Source organism: Lithobates pipiens, unplaced genomic scaffold (assembly GCF_037356315.1).
Source record: "Lithobates pipiens isolate NorthernLeopardFrog02 unplaced genomic scaffold, aLitPip1_a1.2 Scaffold_19, whole genome shotgun sequence".
NCBI classification, from domain to species: Eukaryota; Metazoa; Chordata; class Amphibia; order Anura; family Ranidae; genus Lithobates; species Lithobates pipiens.
The window spans coordinates 63,038,288-63,057,941 of record NW_027507764.1 but is presented as its reverse complement, the minus strand read 5'-3'; the positions used below and the strand labels follow the sequence as shown (position 1 = coordinate 63,057,941).

General features: G+C 44.8%; 1 protein-coding gene across 4 annotated transcripts in view; it reads left to right on the top strand.

Annotated features, from left to right (window-relative positions):
* PEX1 (peroxisomal biogenesis factor 1) overlaps positions 1-19,654 on the top strand; it is a 121,748-nt gene that overhangs the window by 3,180 nt on the left and 98,914 nt on the right. For all 4 annotated transcript variants that reach the window (XM_077490810.1, XM_077490808.1, XM_077490807.1 and 1 more), the window contains exon 2: positions 15,830-15,967. In XM_077490810.1, the coding sequence (XP_077346936.1) occupies positions 15,830-15,967 (138 nt within the window). The remainder of the gene's footprint in view (positions 1-15,829; positions 15,968-19,654) is intronic.

Below are 19,654 nucleotides of genomic sequence, written 5' to 3'. Positions count from 1 at the left end.
GGCAGGGGGCAGGTGGGCACTGATGAGCTGGCCGTGATCGGGACTGAATTCCCTCTCACGGCCACCGGTGATCGGCTTTTTCTTTTCTCCTCGCGCTGGAAAATAGCCGGTTACCGGCTCTGTTGTGTCACATGATCAGCTGTCATTGGCTGACAGCTGGTGACGTGGTAAGGGGTCGGGATCAACCCCTTACTCCGATCTGTGATCAGACGAGTCTCATAGACTTAGACGTAGTCCCGGCAAAGCAGGTCCACGCTGTAGCCGTCATCTCCAGTGGTTAAAGGGGAAGGTGCAGTTCATAGCTGTAGTTCATTATCTCCATGTGAGAGCACAGAGTGAAAGGCGGTGGAGCACATGTGAGATTCACTGGATAAGAAGTTGTCATGAGCACGTGTGAAGAATTATTTATTTACATAGTGAAGAAAAAAGGACTACTACTATTTTTGTGGTGTTTACACATGAATACTAATTATCACAGTAGACTTTGCACATGCAATTCATTATCTTTTTTATTTTATTTTTTATTTTATTTTTTGCATGGCGTTTTTTTTCACTTGGATTGAATAAATTTGTGGTGTATGTACCCTTCCTTCTTTTTCAAGACCTCTGCCATCCGCCCTGGCATGCTGTCAATCAACTTCTGGTCCACATCCTGACTTTATAGCAGTCCATTCTTGCATAATCAACGCTTGGAGTTTGTCAGAATTTGTGGGGGGTTTTTTCACTCGCCTTTTGAGGATTGACCATAAATTATCAATGGGATTAAGGTCTGGGGAGTTTCCTGGCCACTGACATCAAAATTTTTCATGTTTTGTTCCCCAAGCCACTTAGTTATCACTTTTGCCTTATGCCATCATGCTGGAAAAGGCATTGTTCCTCACCAAACTGTTCTTGGATGGTTGGGAGAAGTTGCTCTCGGAGGATATTTTTTTGTACCATTCTTTATTCATAGCTGTGTTCTTAGAAAAATTGTGAGTGAGCCCACTCCCTTGTCTGAGAAGCGACCCCACACATGAATAGTCTCAGGATGCTTTACTGTTGGCACGACACAGGACTGATTGTAGCACTCACCTTTTCTTTTCCGGACAAGGTTTTTTCCGGACGTCCCAAACAATCAGAAAGGGGATTCATCAGAGAAAATGACTTTACCCCAGTCCTCACCGATCCAATCCCTGTATTTTTCGCAGAATATCGGTCTGTCCCTGATGTTTTTCCTGGAGAGAAGTGGCTTATTGACTCCAGGCCATCCTGCAAAATTCTTCTCACTGTGCATGCAGATTAGAGCTGCAACTATCGATTATTTTTTCGATTAGTCAACGACAATCCGATTTTTTTTATTTTTTTTAATGAATCTAGTGTTTTGTTTTTTTGATTAGCTAATTTAATCCTTTGGATAACCTTACAAAAAATAAGTACATAAAAAAAAAAAAAAAAAAAAAAAGTAAGGTAAAAGAATATAACTAGTACATACATACATATATAGATAAATGAGGTATAACTATGGCCTATGGGTCACCCACTCAGCGCCACCTCAGTCCTACAGTGCCAGCAGCGGGTAGATGTGTTGAACTATTCAATATCATATCTCAATGTCTCAGACATAAAAATAAATAAATAAAAAATTTATAGATAAACATATAAAATTACCAAAAATAGAGGTGAAATCAAAACATAAAATAAGACTAAGCAGCTGTTTAAATAAATATAAATAAAGTATTACAGTAGTATACCAGAGCTAAAGTCCTCCTTGCATCAGATAAATACTAAAATAGCGCTAAAACTAAAATAAAAATAGGAAAAAAAAATTGATGGTAACACCAGTGGTGTTTGCCATTGCCCTATGGTGTCATTACCATCAATTTTTTCCTATTTTTATTTTAGTTTTAGCGCTGTTTTAGTATTTATCTGATGCAAGGAGGACTTTAGCTCTGGTTATACTACTGTAATACTTTAGTACATACATATATATATATATATATATATATATATATATAAGTATGTACTTATATTCTTACCTTTTTTTTTTTTTTTTTTATGTACTTATTTTTTTGTAAAGTTAAAGCGGTTCTGCACACATTTTTTTTTATCTTCCTGCCTTTCTTTTTACGAAGCTCTAACTAGTGCTCAATGCCCCTTGTTTTTAATTTTTTTTACCTCCTTCGTTTCGTTCTCTGCTGTGTTTCTTATTGTCTCCCTGCGGCTATGGGCGGGGTTTCTGCGGGGATCAGCATCATTTCCGCTGATCTCCGCACTGTCTCCTGGGATCTCGTATAGTTCATCCCAGGAGTCATTGCGCCTAGCCGAATACGCCGCTCGTAGCTGTAGCCACTGAGCATGCGCAGGAACCAGCAAGGAATGCTGGTTCCTCCGAAGCAAGGGAAGGAGGAAGTGATTGTTTGTGGGCTTCAAATGCCCACACGCAAGATGACATCGGCCAAAATAGATTTATAAAAATAATGATTTTACGGAAAAAAAAAAAAAAAAAAATGTGTCTGTGCAGAACCGCTTTAAGATAAAAGAATATATATATATATATATATATATATATATAATATATTCTTTTATCTTTATATTTTCTGTTCAGAAGTTCATGAATGTTTATAATAAATTTTTTGCAATTTTTTTTCTTTTTTTTTTAAGGGGGAGGGTGTGTGGGGACACAATCAGTGTGTTTTTCACCTATGCATTAAGGTGAAAAATCTTCTTTTCTGCCCCCAGCCCCCCCCCCCTTTTTGTACCTGATCCAGCGATGTGCTCTAGCCGCTCTCTCACTCCTCATTGGACCGATTGATAGCAGTGGGAGCGCTGCCGCTCAAATCCAGTGACGCGGGGCCAAGTCCTGCTGTCTGTGTTAATGAGTCTCATCAGCAAGACTCGGGAGCGAGCCTGCATGGATGTCCCCATGAAAAGCGTCTTTGCGTGGGGGAACTCGATGAAGGGGAGGATCGGGGCTGCTCTGTGCAAAACCCTTGCACAGAGGAGGTAAGTATGACATTTTTGTTATTTTCATATAAAAAAAAAAAAACCTTTACAACCCCTTTAATATTTATGCCAGTTTTTTTTTTTTTGTTCGGCCACTGCTGTAGTGCTATTTCTATAATTATTTTGTGGACTATGCACATAGAATATATTTTTTTTATCACGTGGATCTGCTGCACGTTTATGGCATATTTAATTTGATTTGATGAGAACACAGGTCAGTGTTGGCGCCAGCTGGCGGGTATATACACCGTGGGTTTGATTACCATGAAACAAATTGTTTGCGCAGAGATTACCTGGTTATTACGTTTCCTTAAACTTTTGTTGTTGTGCAGAAATGAACATGGCGGCACTTAATTATACAGTATAATATTACACTGTTGTGGAAAGGTAGACCTACAGCAAAAAAAAATGAGAAATGCTGTACGTGAGTTGTAGCACATACAATTACAACATAACCTTTGCTCCTATAGCAAGATTGTCTGTCTGGTCTGGGAGATGTTAATGTGTAATAACTTTCATAGGGGGGGAGGGGACTGCTTTTCATGTCTTCTCATTTATGATGTAAAATCAGCCCGGCGTTCGGTTCCTGGACTTTGTATTTTGTACACTGGACTGTAAGTGGAGGGTTTTCTCCCTTTTGATTTACAGCTGCTAAAGGAATATAAGGTCAGAAATTGACAGACCTGCACTTATTGTTTATTCAACATGGCCCTTTTTGCGTTGCCGTTTAATCGCACAACACACCCTGGTCTGTGCATTACCGTAACATGCTTTGAAATGTGCGCTTTACAAAGAAACAACGTGGTAACGGATAATCTAGGATGACTCAGTCACAATAATGAGAGCTATAAGTACTAAAATATCAACATTTATTCCAAGAATGGCATTAAATCTCCCAACAACAGGTGTTACAAACACTATAGGTCACAAATCACAGTAAAAGGATTCCTTATTCCATGTATTAATGTCACGTATTACATTGTCAATGCGTTTTGCAGTCTTAAGACACTTCAGGATTCCTCTATAAAAACAACATTCCTCATGTGAAATCAGGGCTGTTTTTTCAGTGGGAACGCAGTTCTGCCACCTCTAACACTGAATATATGTACTACCAAAGGGGTGCTGGAGGGTCTATTGTCATCGAGGGGGTATCAGTTGTTGCTGGGAGGAATATACAGTTGCTGGCTACTGCTGGTAAGGGTATATGATTACTGGTAGGATCTATTCATACTGGGGAAGGGTCTATTGTTGCTGGGGTGGATCTATTCATACTGTAGAATGGTCTATTGTTGCTGGGGTGGATCTATTCATACTGGGGAACGGTCTATTGTTGCTGGGGTGGATCTATTCATACTGGGGAACGGTCTATTGTTGCTGGGGTGGATCTATTCATACTGGGGAACGGTCTATTGTTGCTGGGGTGGATCTATTCATACTGGAGAACGGTCTATTTTTGCTGGGGTGGATCTATTCATACTGGGGAACGGTCTATTGTTGCTGGGGTGGATCTATTCATACTGGGGAAGGGTCTATTGTTGCCGGGGTGGCCTATTGCTTCTGGAGGGGACTATACTTGCTGGCTGCTGGGGATAATTTGAATGCTTTTCTTATTATCATTAACTAACAAACTCCAAATTGCTTATCAACACCAAATGATACTTGGTTCTATATTCTCTAAAAGTGGAGGAACTAAGAGGTGGGTAGGGGGTTAAACCAGAGTATGGTGCTCAGAGGTGTGTAGGTGGCAGGTGACTGAGATAGGAAATAAAAAAAAAAAAAATCCCATTCTGAGAGAAAAAAAAGCCCTGTGTGAAAACCATAATTCCTTACCATTGGGAGTAGAGGAAGGATAATTTTAGAGGTCGACCGATATGGGTTTTTCTCTGGCCGATGCCGATATTTAGAAATCATGGCGGCCGATAGCCGATATACGATGCCGATTTTTTTGGGCCGATATGTTAGGCCGATTTTATTTTATTTATTTATTTATTTTTAATCCCCCTTGATCTAACACACCTTTCCCACTGGGGCGTTTTAAGGCGCTTTTGGGCTAAAAATAGCGCCTGTAAAATGGCTCCCCTGCAGTCTGTGTGGAAGACAGAGTGCTTTCACACTGAGGCGATGCGCTGACAGGATCTTAAAAAAAAGTCCTGCAAGCAGCACGTTTGGAGTGGTGTATACCGCTCCTCCACCACTCCTGCCCATTGATATGAATGGGCACCACTGCCGAAGCGCATGCAATGCGATTTGGCAGCGGTGCTTCATGGGCGCATTTAACCTCTTCCTTGGCCGCTAGCTGGGTTATATGTGCGCCGCTAAAACTTGCGTTTTACCATCAACGCCTGCCCGCTCCAGTGTGAAAGCAGTCTATAAGTGATACAGAAAATTTCTTACATTTAAACATTTATTAAACAAAACAAACCTCCAATCAGTTTACTTGTATGTATGATTTAGATTAAAAAATAAAAAACTATGTATTAAATAAAAACAGGTAGTCAAAACTTTTGGACGAAAAAAAAAATGGGCTAACTTTACTGTTTTTATTTTATTTTTATTTTTTAAATAGTGTATTTTTTTCCCCAAAAAATGCATTTGAAAGACCTCTGTGCAAATGCCGTGTGACATAAAATATTGCAACAACCGCTATTTTATTCCCTAGGATCTCTGCTAAAAAAATATATATAATTTTTGGGGGGTCTAAGTGATTTTCTGGCAGAAAATACAGGATTTTTACTTGTAAGCAACAAGTGTCAGAAAAGATTTAGTCTTTAAATGGTTAAACTGAGAACTTCTACACACTGAGATGATTTCATTCATTCAGAAGTGTAAACATTGTATCTTTCTGTTCTTTTCTTGGCAGTCTGCCCAGAGTGGAGGAAAGTGTTTCTATGAGGACTCAGGCAACTCACACTGACTTCTATTACAGAAGTCTTTCCAAGTTCCGCTGTTCTAAATCGTCCTTTTTATCAGCACAATCGGCCGATGCCGATTAATTAAAAAACGGCAAATATCGGCCGATATATCGGTCGACCTCTAAACTGCTTGAGGTCAGGCACTGATGTTTGACAAGAATGCCTAGCTCGCAGTCTCCGCTCTAATTCATCCCAAAGGTGTTCTATTGGGTTGAGGTCAGGACTCTGTGCAGGCCAGTCAAATTCCTCCACCACAAATTCGCTCATCCATGTCTTTATGGACCTTGCTTTGTGCACTGGTGTGCAGTCATGTTGGAACAGGAAGGAGTCATCCTCAAACTGTTCCCATAAAGTTGGGAGAATGAAATTGTCCGAAATGTCTTGGTATGCTGACGCCTTAAGAGTTCCCTTCACTGGAACTAATGAGCCAAGCCCAACCCCTGAAAAACCACCCCACACCATAATCCCCCCTCCGCCAAATGATTTGAACCAGTGCACAAAGCAAGGTCCATAAAGATATGGATGAGCGTGTTTGGGGTGGAGGAACTTGACTGGCCTGCACAGAGTCCTGACCTCAACCCAATAGAACACCTTTGGGATGAATTAGAGCAAAGACTGTAAGCCAGGCCTTCTCATCCAACATCAGTGCCTGACCTCACAAATGCGCTTCTAGAAGAATGGCCAAACATTCCCATAGACACACTCCTAAACCTTGTGGACAGCTTTCCCAGAAGAGTTGAAGCTGTTATAACTGCAAGGGGTGGGCCAACTCAGTATTGAACTCTACAGACTAAGGCTGGCCATACATTTATACAGTTTTCTTCTATCAATTTTCTTTAGATTTACCAAAACCATATAATATTAGTTCAAATCTAAACACTTTCAGTTTGTGTGCAATCAGGCAGGCCCTTGTACTACACAGTTGAAGGTAAATCTAAAGGAAATTGAATAAGAAAATTGTATGGTGTATGGCCAGCTTAAGATTGGGATGCCATTAAAGTTCATGTGTGTGTGAAGGCAGGTGTCCCAATACTTTAACAATATAGTAATATACACACACTAATTACACCCAAATAGATCACAGGTGAGGATGGTTACCTTTTAATAGCCATTCAAACCCCTTTGTGTCAGCTTGTGTGCATGTTATCAGGACAAAATCACCAGGGTATGTAAACGTTTGATTGGGTCATTTGGGTAGTGCCTGTTGCCATTGTGATTTAAAAAGAGTAAACACAATTGATGGATAATAAACGGCTTCAGCCAAACACTAACCATGAGTGAAAGAAAAGTTTTTGTGTTATTCATATTCTCTGAAAAATGGCCAAGAAATCATAAATTCTGCCTGAGTATGTAAATTTATGAGCATAACTGTATATAATATTATGTAGTTTTCCATCCAGCCAGCAGGTGGCGCTCCAGTCTCCTTTTCACTGAAAAAAAAATTACACCTGTGCTGAAAGTTCGTTTAGAGAAGAGATCTGCACAGTAAGCTTTGTCTGCTGTGCAGATCACGTTCAGGCTTATGTCATCAATACATTACAATATTATTTTTAGCAAATGGGGTGCAGCTCCCAATGTTATCTTACACCAAAGATCACATAGTACCCAGCTAGGTGCATTGCGGGTGTCATGTGATTAAAGGTTATATCAAGTCTTTTGGTTTTAGGATCAATTTACACAATTATTTGCTGCATATTAACATGTGAATTGACTGTACAGAAATTAAAGTGGTTCTAAAGGCTTTTTTTTTTTTTTCACTTAAAATAAAAAGAGGTCTAAACTTACGTGCTCTGTGCAGTGGTATGGCACAGTGGTCCCTTTCCTCCTCTTCTGGAGTCCCCCACCAGCATTGTCCATCTCCTCCAAGTGACCCCCTCAGAAAGTGCGTTGCTGAGGAGGCACCTGTGAAAGCATACCCCTGAGCAGGGCTGTGTGCATCTCAAGAGAATGCATTAGTCTCCATTCACATCTAGGCAATTTTGAATCACCGCAATTCCACAATCGCGCAAAAACGCAGGACGCGTTTTGCGATGCCATTCTTTCTCAATGGTACGCCAAACACGGAGCAATTTTGCCACACGACGCATTGCAGCAAAATCACACAAACAAAATCACGTGACACCCAAAAGTTATGGAACTTCCCTTGGGGTGACCCGTGTCCCGCGATTTGTCATGCAGCAAAAATCACACCCCATTTAGGGTGCCAGTGAGAAATAATGGCATTGCAAACACGTCCTGCATTTTTCCGCTATTGTCAAATCACGGGCAAAACCGCCCCAAATTCTGCCCGAGATTCAAATCACCTGGGTGTGAATAGAGCCTTAAGCCTCGTACACACACAGGGGAGGGCTGGCAGCCTTAGGCCTGGGGGGCAAGTCCAGTCAAGTGGCCCATTGAACCCCAGAATCAGCTGACCATCCATCTACACCATATTTCCCATACAGAGAGGGAGGGAGACTGCTCCACATTGCCCCAGAGAGAGAGAGAGACTGCTTGACACTGCCGGTTTCTCTCTGTGCGGGCAGTGTGAAGCGGTCACTCTCTCTGTGCAGGCAGTGTGAAGCGGTCACTCTCTCTGTGCAAGCAGTGTGAAGCGGTCACTCTCTCTGTGCAAGCAGTGTGAAGCGGTCACTCTCTCTGTGCGGGCAGTGTGAAGCGGTCACTCTCTCTGTGCGGGCAGTGTGAAGCGGTCACTCTCTCTGTGCGGGCAGTGTGAAGCGGTCACTCTCTCTGTGCGGGCAGTGTGAAGCGGTCACTCTCTCTGTGCGGGCAGTGTGAAGCGGTCACTCTCTCTGTGCGGGCAGTGTGAAGCGGTCACTCTCTCTGTGCGGGCAGTGTGAAGCGGTCACTCTCTCTGTGCGGGCAGTGTGAAGCGGTCACTCTCTCTGTGCGGGCAGTGTGAAGCGGTCACTCTCTCTGTGCGGGCAGTGTGAAGCGGTCACTCTCTCTGTGCGGGCAGTGTGAATCGGTCACTCTCTCTGTGCGGGCAGTGTGAAGCGGTCACTCTCTCTGTGCGGGCAGTGTGAAGCGGTCACTCTCTCTGTGCGGGCAGTGTGAAGCGGTCACTCTCTCTGTGCGGGCAGTGTGAAGCGGTCACTCTCTCTGTGCGGGCAGTGTGAAGCGGTCACTCTCTCTGTGCGGGCAGTGTGAAGCGGTCACTCTCTCTGTGCGGGCAGTGTGAAGCGGTCACTCTCTCTGTGCGGGCAGTGTGAAGCGGTCACTCTCTCTGTGCGGGCAGTGTGAAGCGGTCACTCTCTCTGTGCGGGCAGTGTGAAGCGGTCACTCTCTCTGTGCGGGCAGTGTGAAGCGGTCACTCTCTCTGTGCGGGCAGTGTGAAGCGGTCACTCTCTCTGTGCGGGCAGTGTGAAGCGGTCACTCTCTCTGTGCGGGCAGTGTGAAGCGGTCACTCTCTCTGTGCGGGCAGTGTGAAGCGGTCACTCTCTCTGTGCGGGCAGTGTGAAGCGGTCACTCTCTCTGTGCGGGCAGTGTGAAGCGGTCACTCTCTCTGTGCGGGCAGTGTGAAGCGGTCACTCTCTCTGTGCGGGCAGTGTGAAGCGGTCACTCTCTCTGTGCGGGCAGTGTGAAGCGGTCACTCTCTCTGTGCGGGCAGTGTGAAGCGGTCACTCTCTCTGTGCGGGCAGTGTGAAGCGGTCACTCTCTCTGTGCGGGCAGTGTGAAGCGGTCACTCTCTCTGTGCGGGCAGTGTGAAGCGGTCACTCTCTCTGTGCGGGCAGTGTGAAGCGGTCACTCTCTCTGTGCAGGCAGTGTGAAGCGGTCACTCTCTCTGTGCAGGCAGTGTGAAGCGGTCACTCTCTCTGTGCAGGCAGTGTGAAGCGGTCACTCTCTCTGTGCAGGCAGTGTGAAGCGGTCACTCTCTCTGTGCAGGCAGTGTGAAGCGGTCACTCTCTGTGCAGGCAGTGTGGAGCAGTCACTCCCTGTGGGGGCAATCATTTTGGAGCAGTCTCCCAGAGAGAGACTGCATGATTGCCCCAGAGAGACTGAGAAAAAGAGCTTGCCCCTTCCCCACACCCAGTACAAAGACCAATAAGACTGCAGGAAGGTGAAGACTAAAGACTGTTCTGTCACTGCCGCCACACTAAGTGCTACCTGTGGAGTCTGAAGCTTCTCTGGTGAGTGAGAACCACACCACTGGGCAAGCCAAGCCAGCAGAGTAGCCGAGAGTCACAGCGAGTTCAGCAGGCTAAACATGCAAGTCCTGCTTTCTCCCTGGCATGACCACCATATTCACCAGGGTGCAGGCTCCTCCTGTGTCAATTGCGGGTAGTGAGAAAAGCATATGCAGGTGCACACCCTGGGGCACCAGCCAGATTAAGGGCATTGTGGGCCTGGTGCTGCAGTGGAGCAGGTTTAGGAGTGGCAGGAATATGAGGCAAGTAATGTTATTTCCCAGCTCTCCTCTTACTGGCCACCCTTCCCATGTTTCCAGGAGCCTGTGCTAGCTTGTGCCCAGACTTGGTCGCAGTCACACAGGTGTAATGCTAGTGAAGCCTGGCACTTGATTTACTAAGCATCCATAAGAGCCGTGTGTGGGTGTGTGCTCTGAGGTGAAAGTTTTCAAGCCATCAGAATACAGTGATCGCTGCCGGCAGCTTGGCAGCCAGCAGTGATCACAAAAAAAAAGAAATAAAGACAAGCTGGTTGTATTGTTAGTTGATAGATCGAATTCTGTGCAGCCAGTCTGCACATAGATTGATTGAAATCCTGCCTGTTCAGCAGAAATTTCAATCTGTCTATGGTGGCCTAAGTCCACCAGTCTCTGTTTAATAATATCCTCAAATCTTCTAAAGGAGCGCTCCACTTAGGTGTAGAAATTCACTTTGAACTCCACCTTATTTCCAGAACTCTTTTTAGGGTCCTTTCACACTGAAGGCGCTTTACAGGCGTTTTAGTGCTAAAAATAGCGCCTGTAAACTGCCTCTCATGCCACCCCAGTGTGAAAGGCCCGAGTGCCCTCACAATGGGGCGGTGCGCTTGTAGGACATCCTGAAAAGTCCTGCAAGCAGCATTACTGGGGCAGTTTGGGAGAGGTGCCCTGCCCACTGAAATGAGCAACACAGGCGGTTTTAACTCTTTCTTGAGCTGCTAGTGGGTTTTAAAAGTGCCCCGCTAGCGCTGCTAAAACGAGCAATACTTTACCACTACTGCCCACACCGCCCCAGTGTGAAAGTACCCTTGGATATTAGATGTGCAAACAATAAGGTGGGAGCACATCTAATACCTACAGAGAGTAATGGAAATGAGGTGGAGTTCAAAGTGAACCGTATAATTACCTGCAGGGATTGGCATTTAGAGGGTTAAAACAGGCAGGGATGAAATGTAATATCAACTCCTCACTGCCTGTCAAATGCCTCTGAAAAGTGACCTGAGCATGGATCACTTTTTAGAGGAGTGGCTGCTGCAAGTGAATACAAGCCTTTAGTGTGCTGCAGTGCGAGTGTACTGGCGGCTTTCACAGTCTCCCAGACTTCTTTTAGGTTGCACATTTTTGCTGCATTTTCTGGAATTGCACCAAAGATGCAGCATGCAGGACGTTTTGTGCACTTTCAGAACATGCAGTAAAAATGTGCAACCTCTATGGGACCAGGGACAACATGCAGGAAGACTGCCAGGACACCAGCACTGCAGCCAAACCGCAGCATTCCAGTGTGAGCCCACATCATACCACCTAAAAGGTACTGCTCAGGCTGCTAGAAAAAAAAAAAAAAAAACTCTTTGGCTGCAGAGTGGGGGAGGGAGGAGGAGTTCACTTACTTGGATGGTCTCAGCCTCCCAGGAGCCTCACTGGATTCCAGCCGACTGCTCAGATTGAACTTTCCCGCCCACACATCCTCCTCACAGACAGCACACGGGCTGCCCCGGAGTGTGGGCTGGGAAAGAAGCAGGTCCTGCCTCTGCCAGCCAATGGTGTGGAGGAGGGAGGGGCTGGGCGGGGCTGTGCTGTGTAACACAGACTGTCAGCCCTGAAATTAAGACATCGCTGGATCACAGTACTGGACTCGGCCAGCTCAAGATCTGCGCATGTGTGCTCTTGAGCTGATGGCACAGCAGCCTTTGCCACAGCATATCAGAGCAGCCCAGGGGGCAATTGCATCCCTGCCCCCCAGCCCAGCCCTCCCCTGTACACACGGTACGATTGTTGGACAACAGAGAGTCTGATTTTCGTCAAAAGGGTGTGTGCCAGGATCTTGTCTTGCATACTAACTGTACACAATTGTTGTGCCACAAACACGAATGTAGGGACGTACTACGAGGAATTTCAGCTCTTGAGCACCGCCCTTAAGGCCCCTTCTGCAAATTTCTTGTTTGGTGAGCATTGATTGCGAGCATGCGTGTTTGTACTTTCGTGTGATGGATTTGTGTGCTGACCATAGGAAAATCAGACGCCAAGCCGTTGTCCACTGAAAATTTACTAGCCTGTCATCCAACCTTTTGTTGGCCGAAAATTGGACAATTGTCAAAAGGAGCGTACTAACAGTAAGATTTTAGGACAACAGGCAATCCCCTACCAGCAATCGTACCGTGTGTACGAGGCATTAGGGCAACAAAAAAAAAAAACACAGAAAAACCTTCAGACTTTAGAACCAATTTAACCACTTCAGTACAGGACACTTTTACCCCCTTCCTACACAGGCCAATGTTCAGCTTTCAATGCTGTCACACCTTGAATGACAGTTGTGCGGCCATACAACACTGTATCCATATGCAATTATTATTTTTTTTGAGACAGACAGAGATTTCTTTTGGTGGTATTTAAAGTGGTCGTAAAGCCAGAAAGTTTTGCATGAAGATAAAAAAAAGCCTTCCGTGTGCAGCAGCCCCCCAATACTTACCTGAGCCCTATCTCTGTGCAGCAATGTCCACGAGCAGTATAGGGTGGAATGTAGCTCGATTTTACGTTTTTATATATATATATATATATATATATATATATACACAGTGCCTTGCGAAAGTATTCGGCCCCCTTTTCAACCTTTTGCCACATTTCAGGCTTCAAACATAAAGATATAAAAATTTTATTTTTTGTGAAGAATCACCAACAAGTGGGACACAATTGTGAAGTGGAACGAAATCTATTGGATTTTTGAAACTTTAACTAATAAAAAAATGAAAAGTGGAACGTGCAAAATTATTCGGCCCCCTTGCGTTAATACTTTGTAGAGCCACCTTTTGCTGCAAGTCACTTGGGGTATGTCTCTATCAGTTTTGCACATCGAGAGACTGAAATTCTTGCCCATTCTTCCTTGCAAAACAGCTCGAGCTCAGTGAGGTTGGATGGAGAGCGTTTGTGAACAGCAGTTTTCAGCTCTTTCCACAGATTCTCGATTGGATTCAGGTCTGGACTTTGACTTGGCCATTCTAACACCTGGATACGTTTATTTGTGAACCATTCCTTTGTAGATTTTGCTGTATGTTTGGGATCATTGTCTTGTTGGAAGATAAATCTCCGTCCCAGTTTCAGGTCTTTTGCAGACTCCAACAGGTTTTCATCCAGAATGGTCCTGTATTTGGCTGCATCCATCTTCCCCTCAATTTTAACCATCTTCCCTGTCCCTGCTGAAGAAAAGCAGGCCCAAACCATGATGCTGCCACCACCATGTTTGACAGTGGGGATGGTGTGTTGAGGGTGATGAGCTGTGTTGCTTTTACGCCAAACATATCGTTTTGCATTGTGGGCAAAAAGTTTGATTTTGGTTTCATCTGACCAGAGCACCTTCTTCCACATGTTTGGTGTGTCTCCCAGGTGGCTTGTGGCAAACTTTAGATGAGACTTTTTATGGATATCTTTGAGAAATGGCTTTCTTCTTGCCACTCTTCCATAAAGGCCAGATTTGTGCAGTGTACGACTGATTGTTGTCCTATGGACAGACTCTCCCACCTTAGCTGTAGTTCTCTGCAGTTCATGCAGAGTGATCATGGGCCTCTTGGCTGCATCTCTGATCAGTCTTCTCCTTGTCTGAGCTGAAAGTTTAGAGGGACGGCCAGGTCTTGGTAGATTTGCAGTGGTCTGATACTCCTTCCATTTCAAAATGATCGCTTGCACAGTGCTCCTTGGGATGTTTAAAGCTTGGGAAATCTTTTTGTATCCAAATCCGGCTTTAAACTTCTCCACAACAGTATTACGGACCTGCCTGGTGTGTTCCTTGGTCTTCATGATGCTCTCTGCGCTTTCAACAGAACCCTGAGACTATCACAGAGCAGGTGCATTTATACAGAGACTTGATTACACACAGGTGGATTCTATTTATCACCATCAGTCATTTAGGACAACACTGGATCATTCAGAGATCCTCGCTGAACTTCTGGAGTGAGTTTGCTGCACTGAAAGTAAAGGGGCTGAATAATTTTGCACGCACCACTTTTCAGTTTATTTGCTAAAAAAGTTTAAAATATCCAATAGATTTCGTTCCACTTCATAATTGTGTCCCACTTGTTGGTGATTCTTCACAAAAAATTTAAATTTTATATCTTTATGTTTGAAGCCTGAAATGTGGCAAAAGGTTGAAAAGTTCAAGGGGGCCGAATACTTTTGCAAGGCACCGTATATATTTTGTATAAAATAAATTATATATTTTTTGACTGAGTCCTCAGAAATCTAGCATTGCATCCACAATCTCCTGAACATGGGTGCAATGCTGTGCAAGACTCCTTAGGGGGGAAAAAAAATCTGCACTTTTTTTTTTTTAACTTGCAAAAAAAATTCATTTTTAATAAAAAAAAATTAATTTATAGTTTAAATCTCCTGATGTGCCATCCTTCAACCACTGCCTACACTCACCCCCCTCCTATTATCGTAAAGCAACTGTTTTATAAAACAAAGTTGAAATGAGGGAGATACCTGTGAAAAAGATGCTCGTCTCTCCTGAAACCGACACTTCGATCCACCAGCTCCTTTGTGGTGAAGTAATGTAGGGGGTCTGTAAGAAGAAACAACAGTCCTGGAAACGTCAGTTTCTTCAGACAGCAGTATAAATTTATCTTAATGCCCTGTACACACGTTCCGATTATCGGACCACAAAAGTCGCTTTCGGACAGATCGTTCGATAATCTGATCGTTAGTACGCAGCTTTCGACAGCCGATCACGACAGTCCGTCCAACCAAATCTGAAGGGACAAACGGGAAAACTTTGGTCGGATGACAGCCCATCATACGACAATCGTGTAATCAGTACAGTATGCGTCCGATAAAAGTCGTTCGACAAACACCACGCATGATCGGAAACACAAAAATAAACCAGAAGGACACACGGGTCACACGTATTTGACATCATTTAAAATATGTAGCTACGCACAACAGAAGATTTTTCCAGAATCGTACAACAAAAATCATTTTGCAGTGTTGTATTCGATCTTAGTTGTATGCAACAAAATGTGAACAATCTGTCTGACGATAATCGGAACGTGTGTACGGGGCATTACAGGTTCCTCTCTTAGTTCAGACTTACCGGTAATTGTTATGATAGATTAACGTCAAAATAAACCTGTCATTAAATAATTATGTATCCTGTTTATACTTTTGGCTTCAGTGCTTTCTGAGCTACTAACCTGGAACAGTTCGTGATAGAAGGAATCCCAACTTTTCTCTGGCATTTATTTACAATTTTTTAAGACTCCATGGTTACAGCCAGGCATAAAGTATTTTTTTTTTTTAGAAAGACCAGAATTATCCTCTGTGTACTACACTCATGACAGATGTACTGGTTTGTTCAGGCAGAGACAATCGATAACTGCGCAAAAACAAAGCTCCTACTCACTCTCCCTCCCCCCCCAGCTGTGTTGTGGTGGTTTTGAATTGGATAGGGTAGGGAATGTGTCGAGGTGTCAGCTCTCAGAAAGGAGTATTTTCGTAATCAAACTCATTTTTAAACAACATCTGAGTGTGCATTTCTAACAAAGTGCCTCCTATCTTTAAACAGGGTCATGCAGTGGAGGTATCATGGGGCGATCAGCCAATTTACCTTGGATGGATGGAGAGTCGGAGCAGAACAAACTCTGGGACAATCGAGCTGAACCGACAGCTGGGAGAGAAGCTTGGACTTGCAGAAGGACAGCAGGTATTTTAGATTTTAACCACTTTAATACCAGGCTCTTACACCCTTTCCTGCCCAGGACAATTTTCAGCGACAATTGTCACACTTTGACTGAATTGCATGGTCATACAACACTACTCAAAGTACATTTTTATAATTTTCTTCTCACAAATATAGCTTTCTTTTGGGGGTATTTGATCACCTCTGCGTTTATTTTTTGCTAAACTAAAAAACCCAACGTTTTTGAAAAAAAATGTTTGTCTTTTTTTAGTTTGACATAAAATGTTGTTTCCCCTTCACTGACGGGCACTGATATGTAGAATTGATGGGCACCAATAGGCGGCACTGATAAGTACTGGTGTTACTGCTGAGCAGTGATTGGCACTGTGGGGGGTACTGACAGAATTTGTTTTTACATTGCTGGGCACTGGTTGGCAGGTGATTTGTACATTTGAGGGGGCTGTGCTGATCACAGCACAGACCCCCCCCCCCCCCCATACTCATCCCTTTGACACTTTAATATGTTAAAGCAGCCCTGTCAACAATGTTTCAACATTCAAATAATCGCTGCCCCGTAAAAAGAATGTGGATAATTGCCTGTCAGTTACCTCATCCAAATGCTGCTATAACCCATTCCCGCCGAACATAGATAGATGTGCATACTCCGTTTTCGGGGATTATACCGTTTTTTTTTTTTTATACCGATGAGTGGCTTTCCAGGTATAACAACCGATGCGGCTAAAAGCCGCTCGGCTGTTATACCAGAGGAGCAGGATGGGACATCCTCCCCCTCCCGTCGGTCTTACCGGGCCTCCCGTCCAACCGGCAGTTCCGATCTGTGTCGCACCACTTCCGGCGCCTAGAGACAGACTGGAACGAAGCCAGAAACGGCTTTGTTCTAGGCTCCTGAATGTAAACACGGACGTGACATCACGACGACACTTCTGGTTTACTTGGCTGCCAATGGCGCCGGTTTGAAAAAAATAAATAATAGTATTCAGATTCGCCATTTTCAAAGGTGCAAAGGAGGGATTGGAAGTCTTTTAGACCCCCGATCACTCCATAAAGGAGTACCTGTCACCACCTATTACTGTCACAAGGGTTGTTTACATTCCTTGTGACAGCAATAAAAATTAGAGTGACGCTTACCGGTAACGTCTTTTCCAGTAGTCTTTCAGGACAGCCACTATGAGAGATAGACTCCTCCTCTTCCTCTGGAAACACTGCGCCAGCCTATAAATTCTTACTTCCCCTGCCGGACCTCAGTTTATATCGAGATTACCTCCGGCCAGCTGGGGAGACACAAGAACACATTAATAACATATTTAACAAATACCATTATCTTGCTGCGCTCTGGTCTTTTGTAAGACTCCCCCCAATTTTCGGGTGGGAACTAGGGCTGTCCTGAAAGACTACTGGAAAAGACGTTACCGGTAAACGTAACTCTAATTTTCCCTAATCGTCTTTCAGGACAGCCACTATGAGAGGATAAACGAGCACTTACCAGTTAGGGTGGGACTACAGCTTGCAAAACCTTTCGCCCAAAGGCTTGCTCACCTGCCGACACCAGATCCACTCTGTAGTGTTTTACGAAAGTGGAGAAGCTGGACCATGTTGCTGCCCTGCAAATCTGTTCTGGCGTTGCTCCCGCTCTTTCTGCCTGGGAGGCTGCCATAGCTCTAGTGGAGTGTGCTTTAATACCCTCTGGGATTTCTTTCCCTGCAACTGAATAAGCCTGCTCGATGGCTACTCTGAGCCATCTAGCAATAGTGCGTCGGGACGCTTTACAACCTTTTCTGGCCCCGGAAAACAAAACAAATAAGGAATCTGACCTTCTGAATGTCTTGGTCAGTTCTAAATAGTGTAGGATATATCTCCTAACATCCAAATAATGACATTTTAGTTCCCTCTCGCCGGAGGGATTGGGACAAAAAGAGGGCAAAACAATTTCCTGGCTTCTATGAAAGCCGGATGCTACTTTCAGCAAAAAGGCCGGATCGGTCTTTAAAACTATCCGGTCCGGAAAAATAACGCAAAAGGGAGCCCTGACTGATAAGGCCTCCATCTCACTGACCCTCCTGGCAGTTGTTACTGCTACCAGAAACACTGTCTTCAGAGTAAGTTCTCTCAGAAAACACCCTTTTAAAGGCTCGGAGGGGGGTCCAGTTAAGCTTTGTAAAACTAAGGATAAATCCCATCTGGGAAAGGACAGACCTTGGACCGGTCTCTGTCTGGACAGGGCCCTAAAGAACCTGACTACCCACTGGTTGGCAGCCAAATGATCTTCCAAATAAACACCGAGGGCTGACACTTGACCCCTAAGGGTACTAATGCATAAACCTTTATCTGCCCCACATTGTAAAAATTCCAAAACTGCGGAGGAGCTCCGTACTGGGAAAGGGCTCTCTGCGCACCACTTGTTGAAACGTAACCAGACCTTTTCATAGATCTGGCGAGTTTCCTTTTTCCTACTGTCCAGGAGGGTAGAAACTAGCCTCTCTGAAAACCCTTTAGATTTTAATAAAACCCTCCTCAGTAGCCAGGCCGCTAACTTCCACTGGCGTACTTGTGGGCAGAGGACTGGCCCCTGAGAGAGGAGATCGTCCCGAGGGGGCAAGAGTAGGGGAGGTTCTACCGCCAACTGCTTTAGTATTGAGAACCATGCTCTCTTGGGCCAATGCGGTGCCACCAGAATCAGAGATGGGTTTTCCATTTGAAACTTTCTCAGAACTGCTGGCAACAATGCTGGAGGTGGGAAGGCATAGCAAGTTCTGAAGTGCCAATTCTGGTTCAAGGCGTCCACACCTAAGGCTCCCTCTCCCCTTCGGGGTTTTTGCGTCGTTTCTGGACACGAAAAGGTCCACCTCTGGAGACCCCCCATCTCTTTATTATGAGATTGAAAACCTCCTGGTTGAGAACCCAGTCGCCCTCCCTCAGCCTCTTTCGGCTGAGAAAGTCTGCTACCACGTTTTTTTCTCCTCTCAGGAAAACGACTGAGAGCGAAAGGGTCTGCTCAGGATCTCTGTCGCTAAAGTCAACAGGGCTCCGCTTCTCATGCCACCCTGCTTGTTTAAATAGGCCACTATGGAGGAGTTGTCCGACCACACCTGAATGTGGTGACCCTGGAGCTCTTTTTTGAAGAATCTGAGGGCTAGTCCCATTGCCCTTAATTCTTTCCAGTTGGACGATCGAGCCAACTCGCCATCCTGCCAAGTGCCCTGGGCTAGAAGGGAACCCAAATGTGTCCCCCAGCCTTTTCCACTTGCATCTGTGGTAACTACCTGAGAAACCGGGATGAGCCACAGACGCCCCTGTGACAGGTTCGTCACTTTCCTCCACCACCAGAGGGATCTCTTTACTTGGTGTGGAATATGTACTAGGGTGTCTAGAGCCTCCTGACTGTGGTCCCACACCCCTAGGATGAAGGTCTGAAGGGGACGAAAATGTAGCCCTGCCCACTGCACTGCTGGGAGGGTAGATGTAAGGAGACCCAATACTGACATCAGAACCCTTATGGACACCAGATGGTTGCTCTGAAGAGAGGCCACCGCTCCGTCCAGCTTTTGTACCTTCTCTCTTGGTAGAAAAACTCTCAACAGTGTTGAGTCCAACAGGAAACCTAGATAGGAGATCTGTTGTGAGGGAATCAGGCTGGACTTTTCCAAGTTCAGAAGCCACCCCAGGTCTGTAAGGACCCTTTTGGTTAGATTG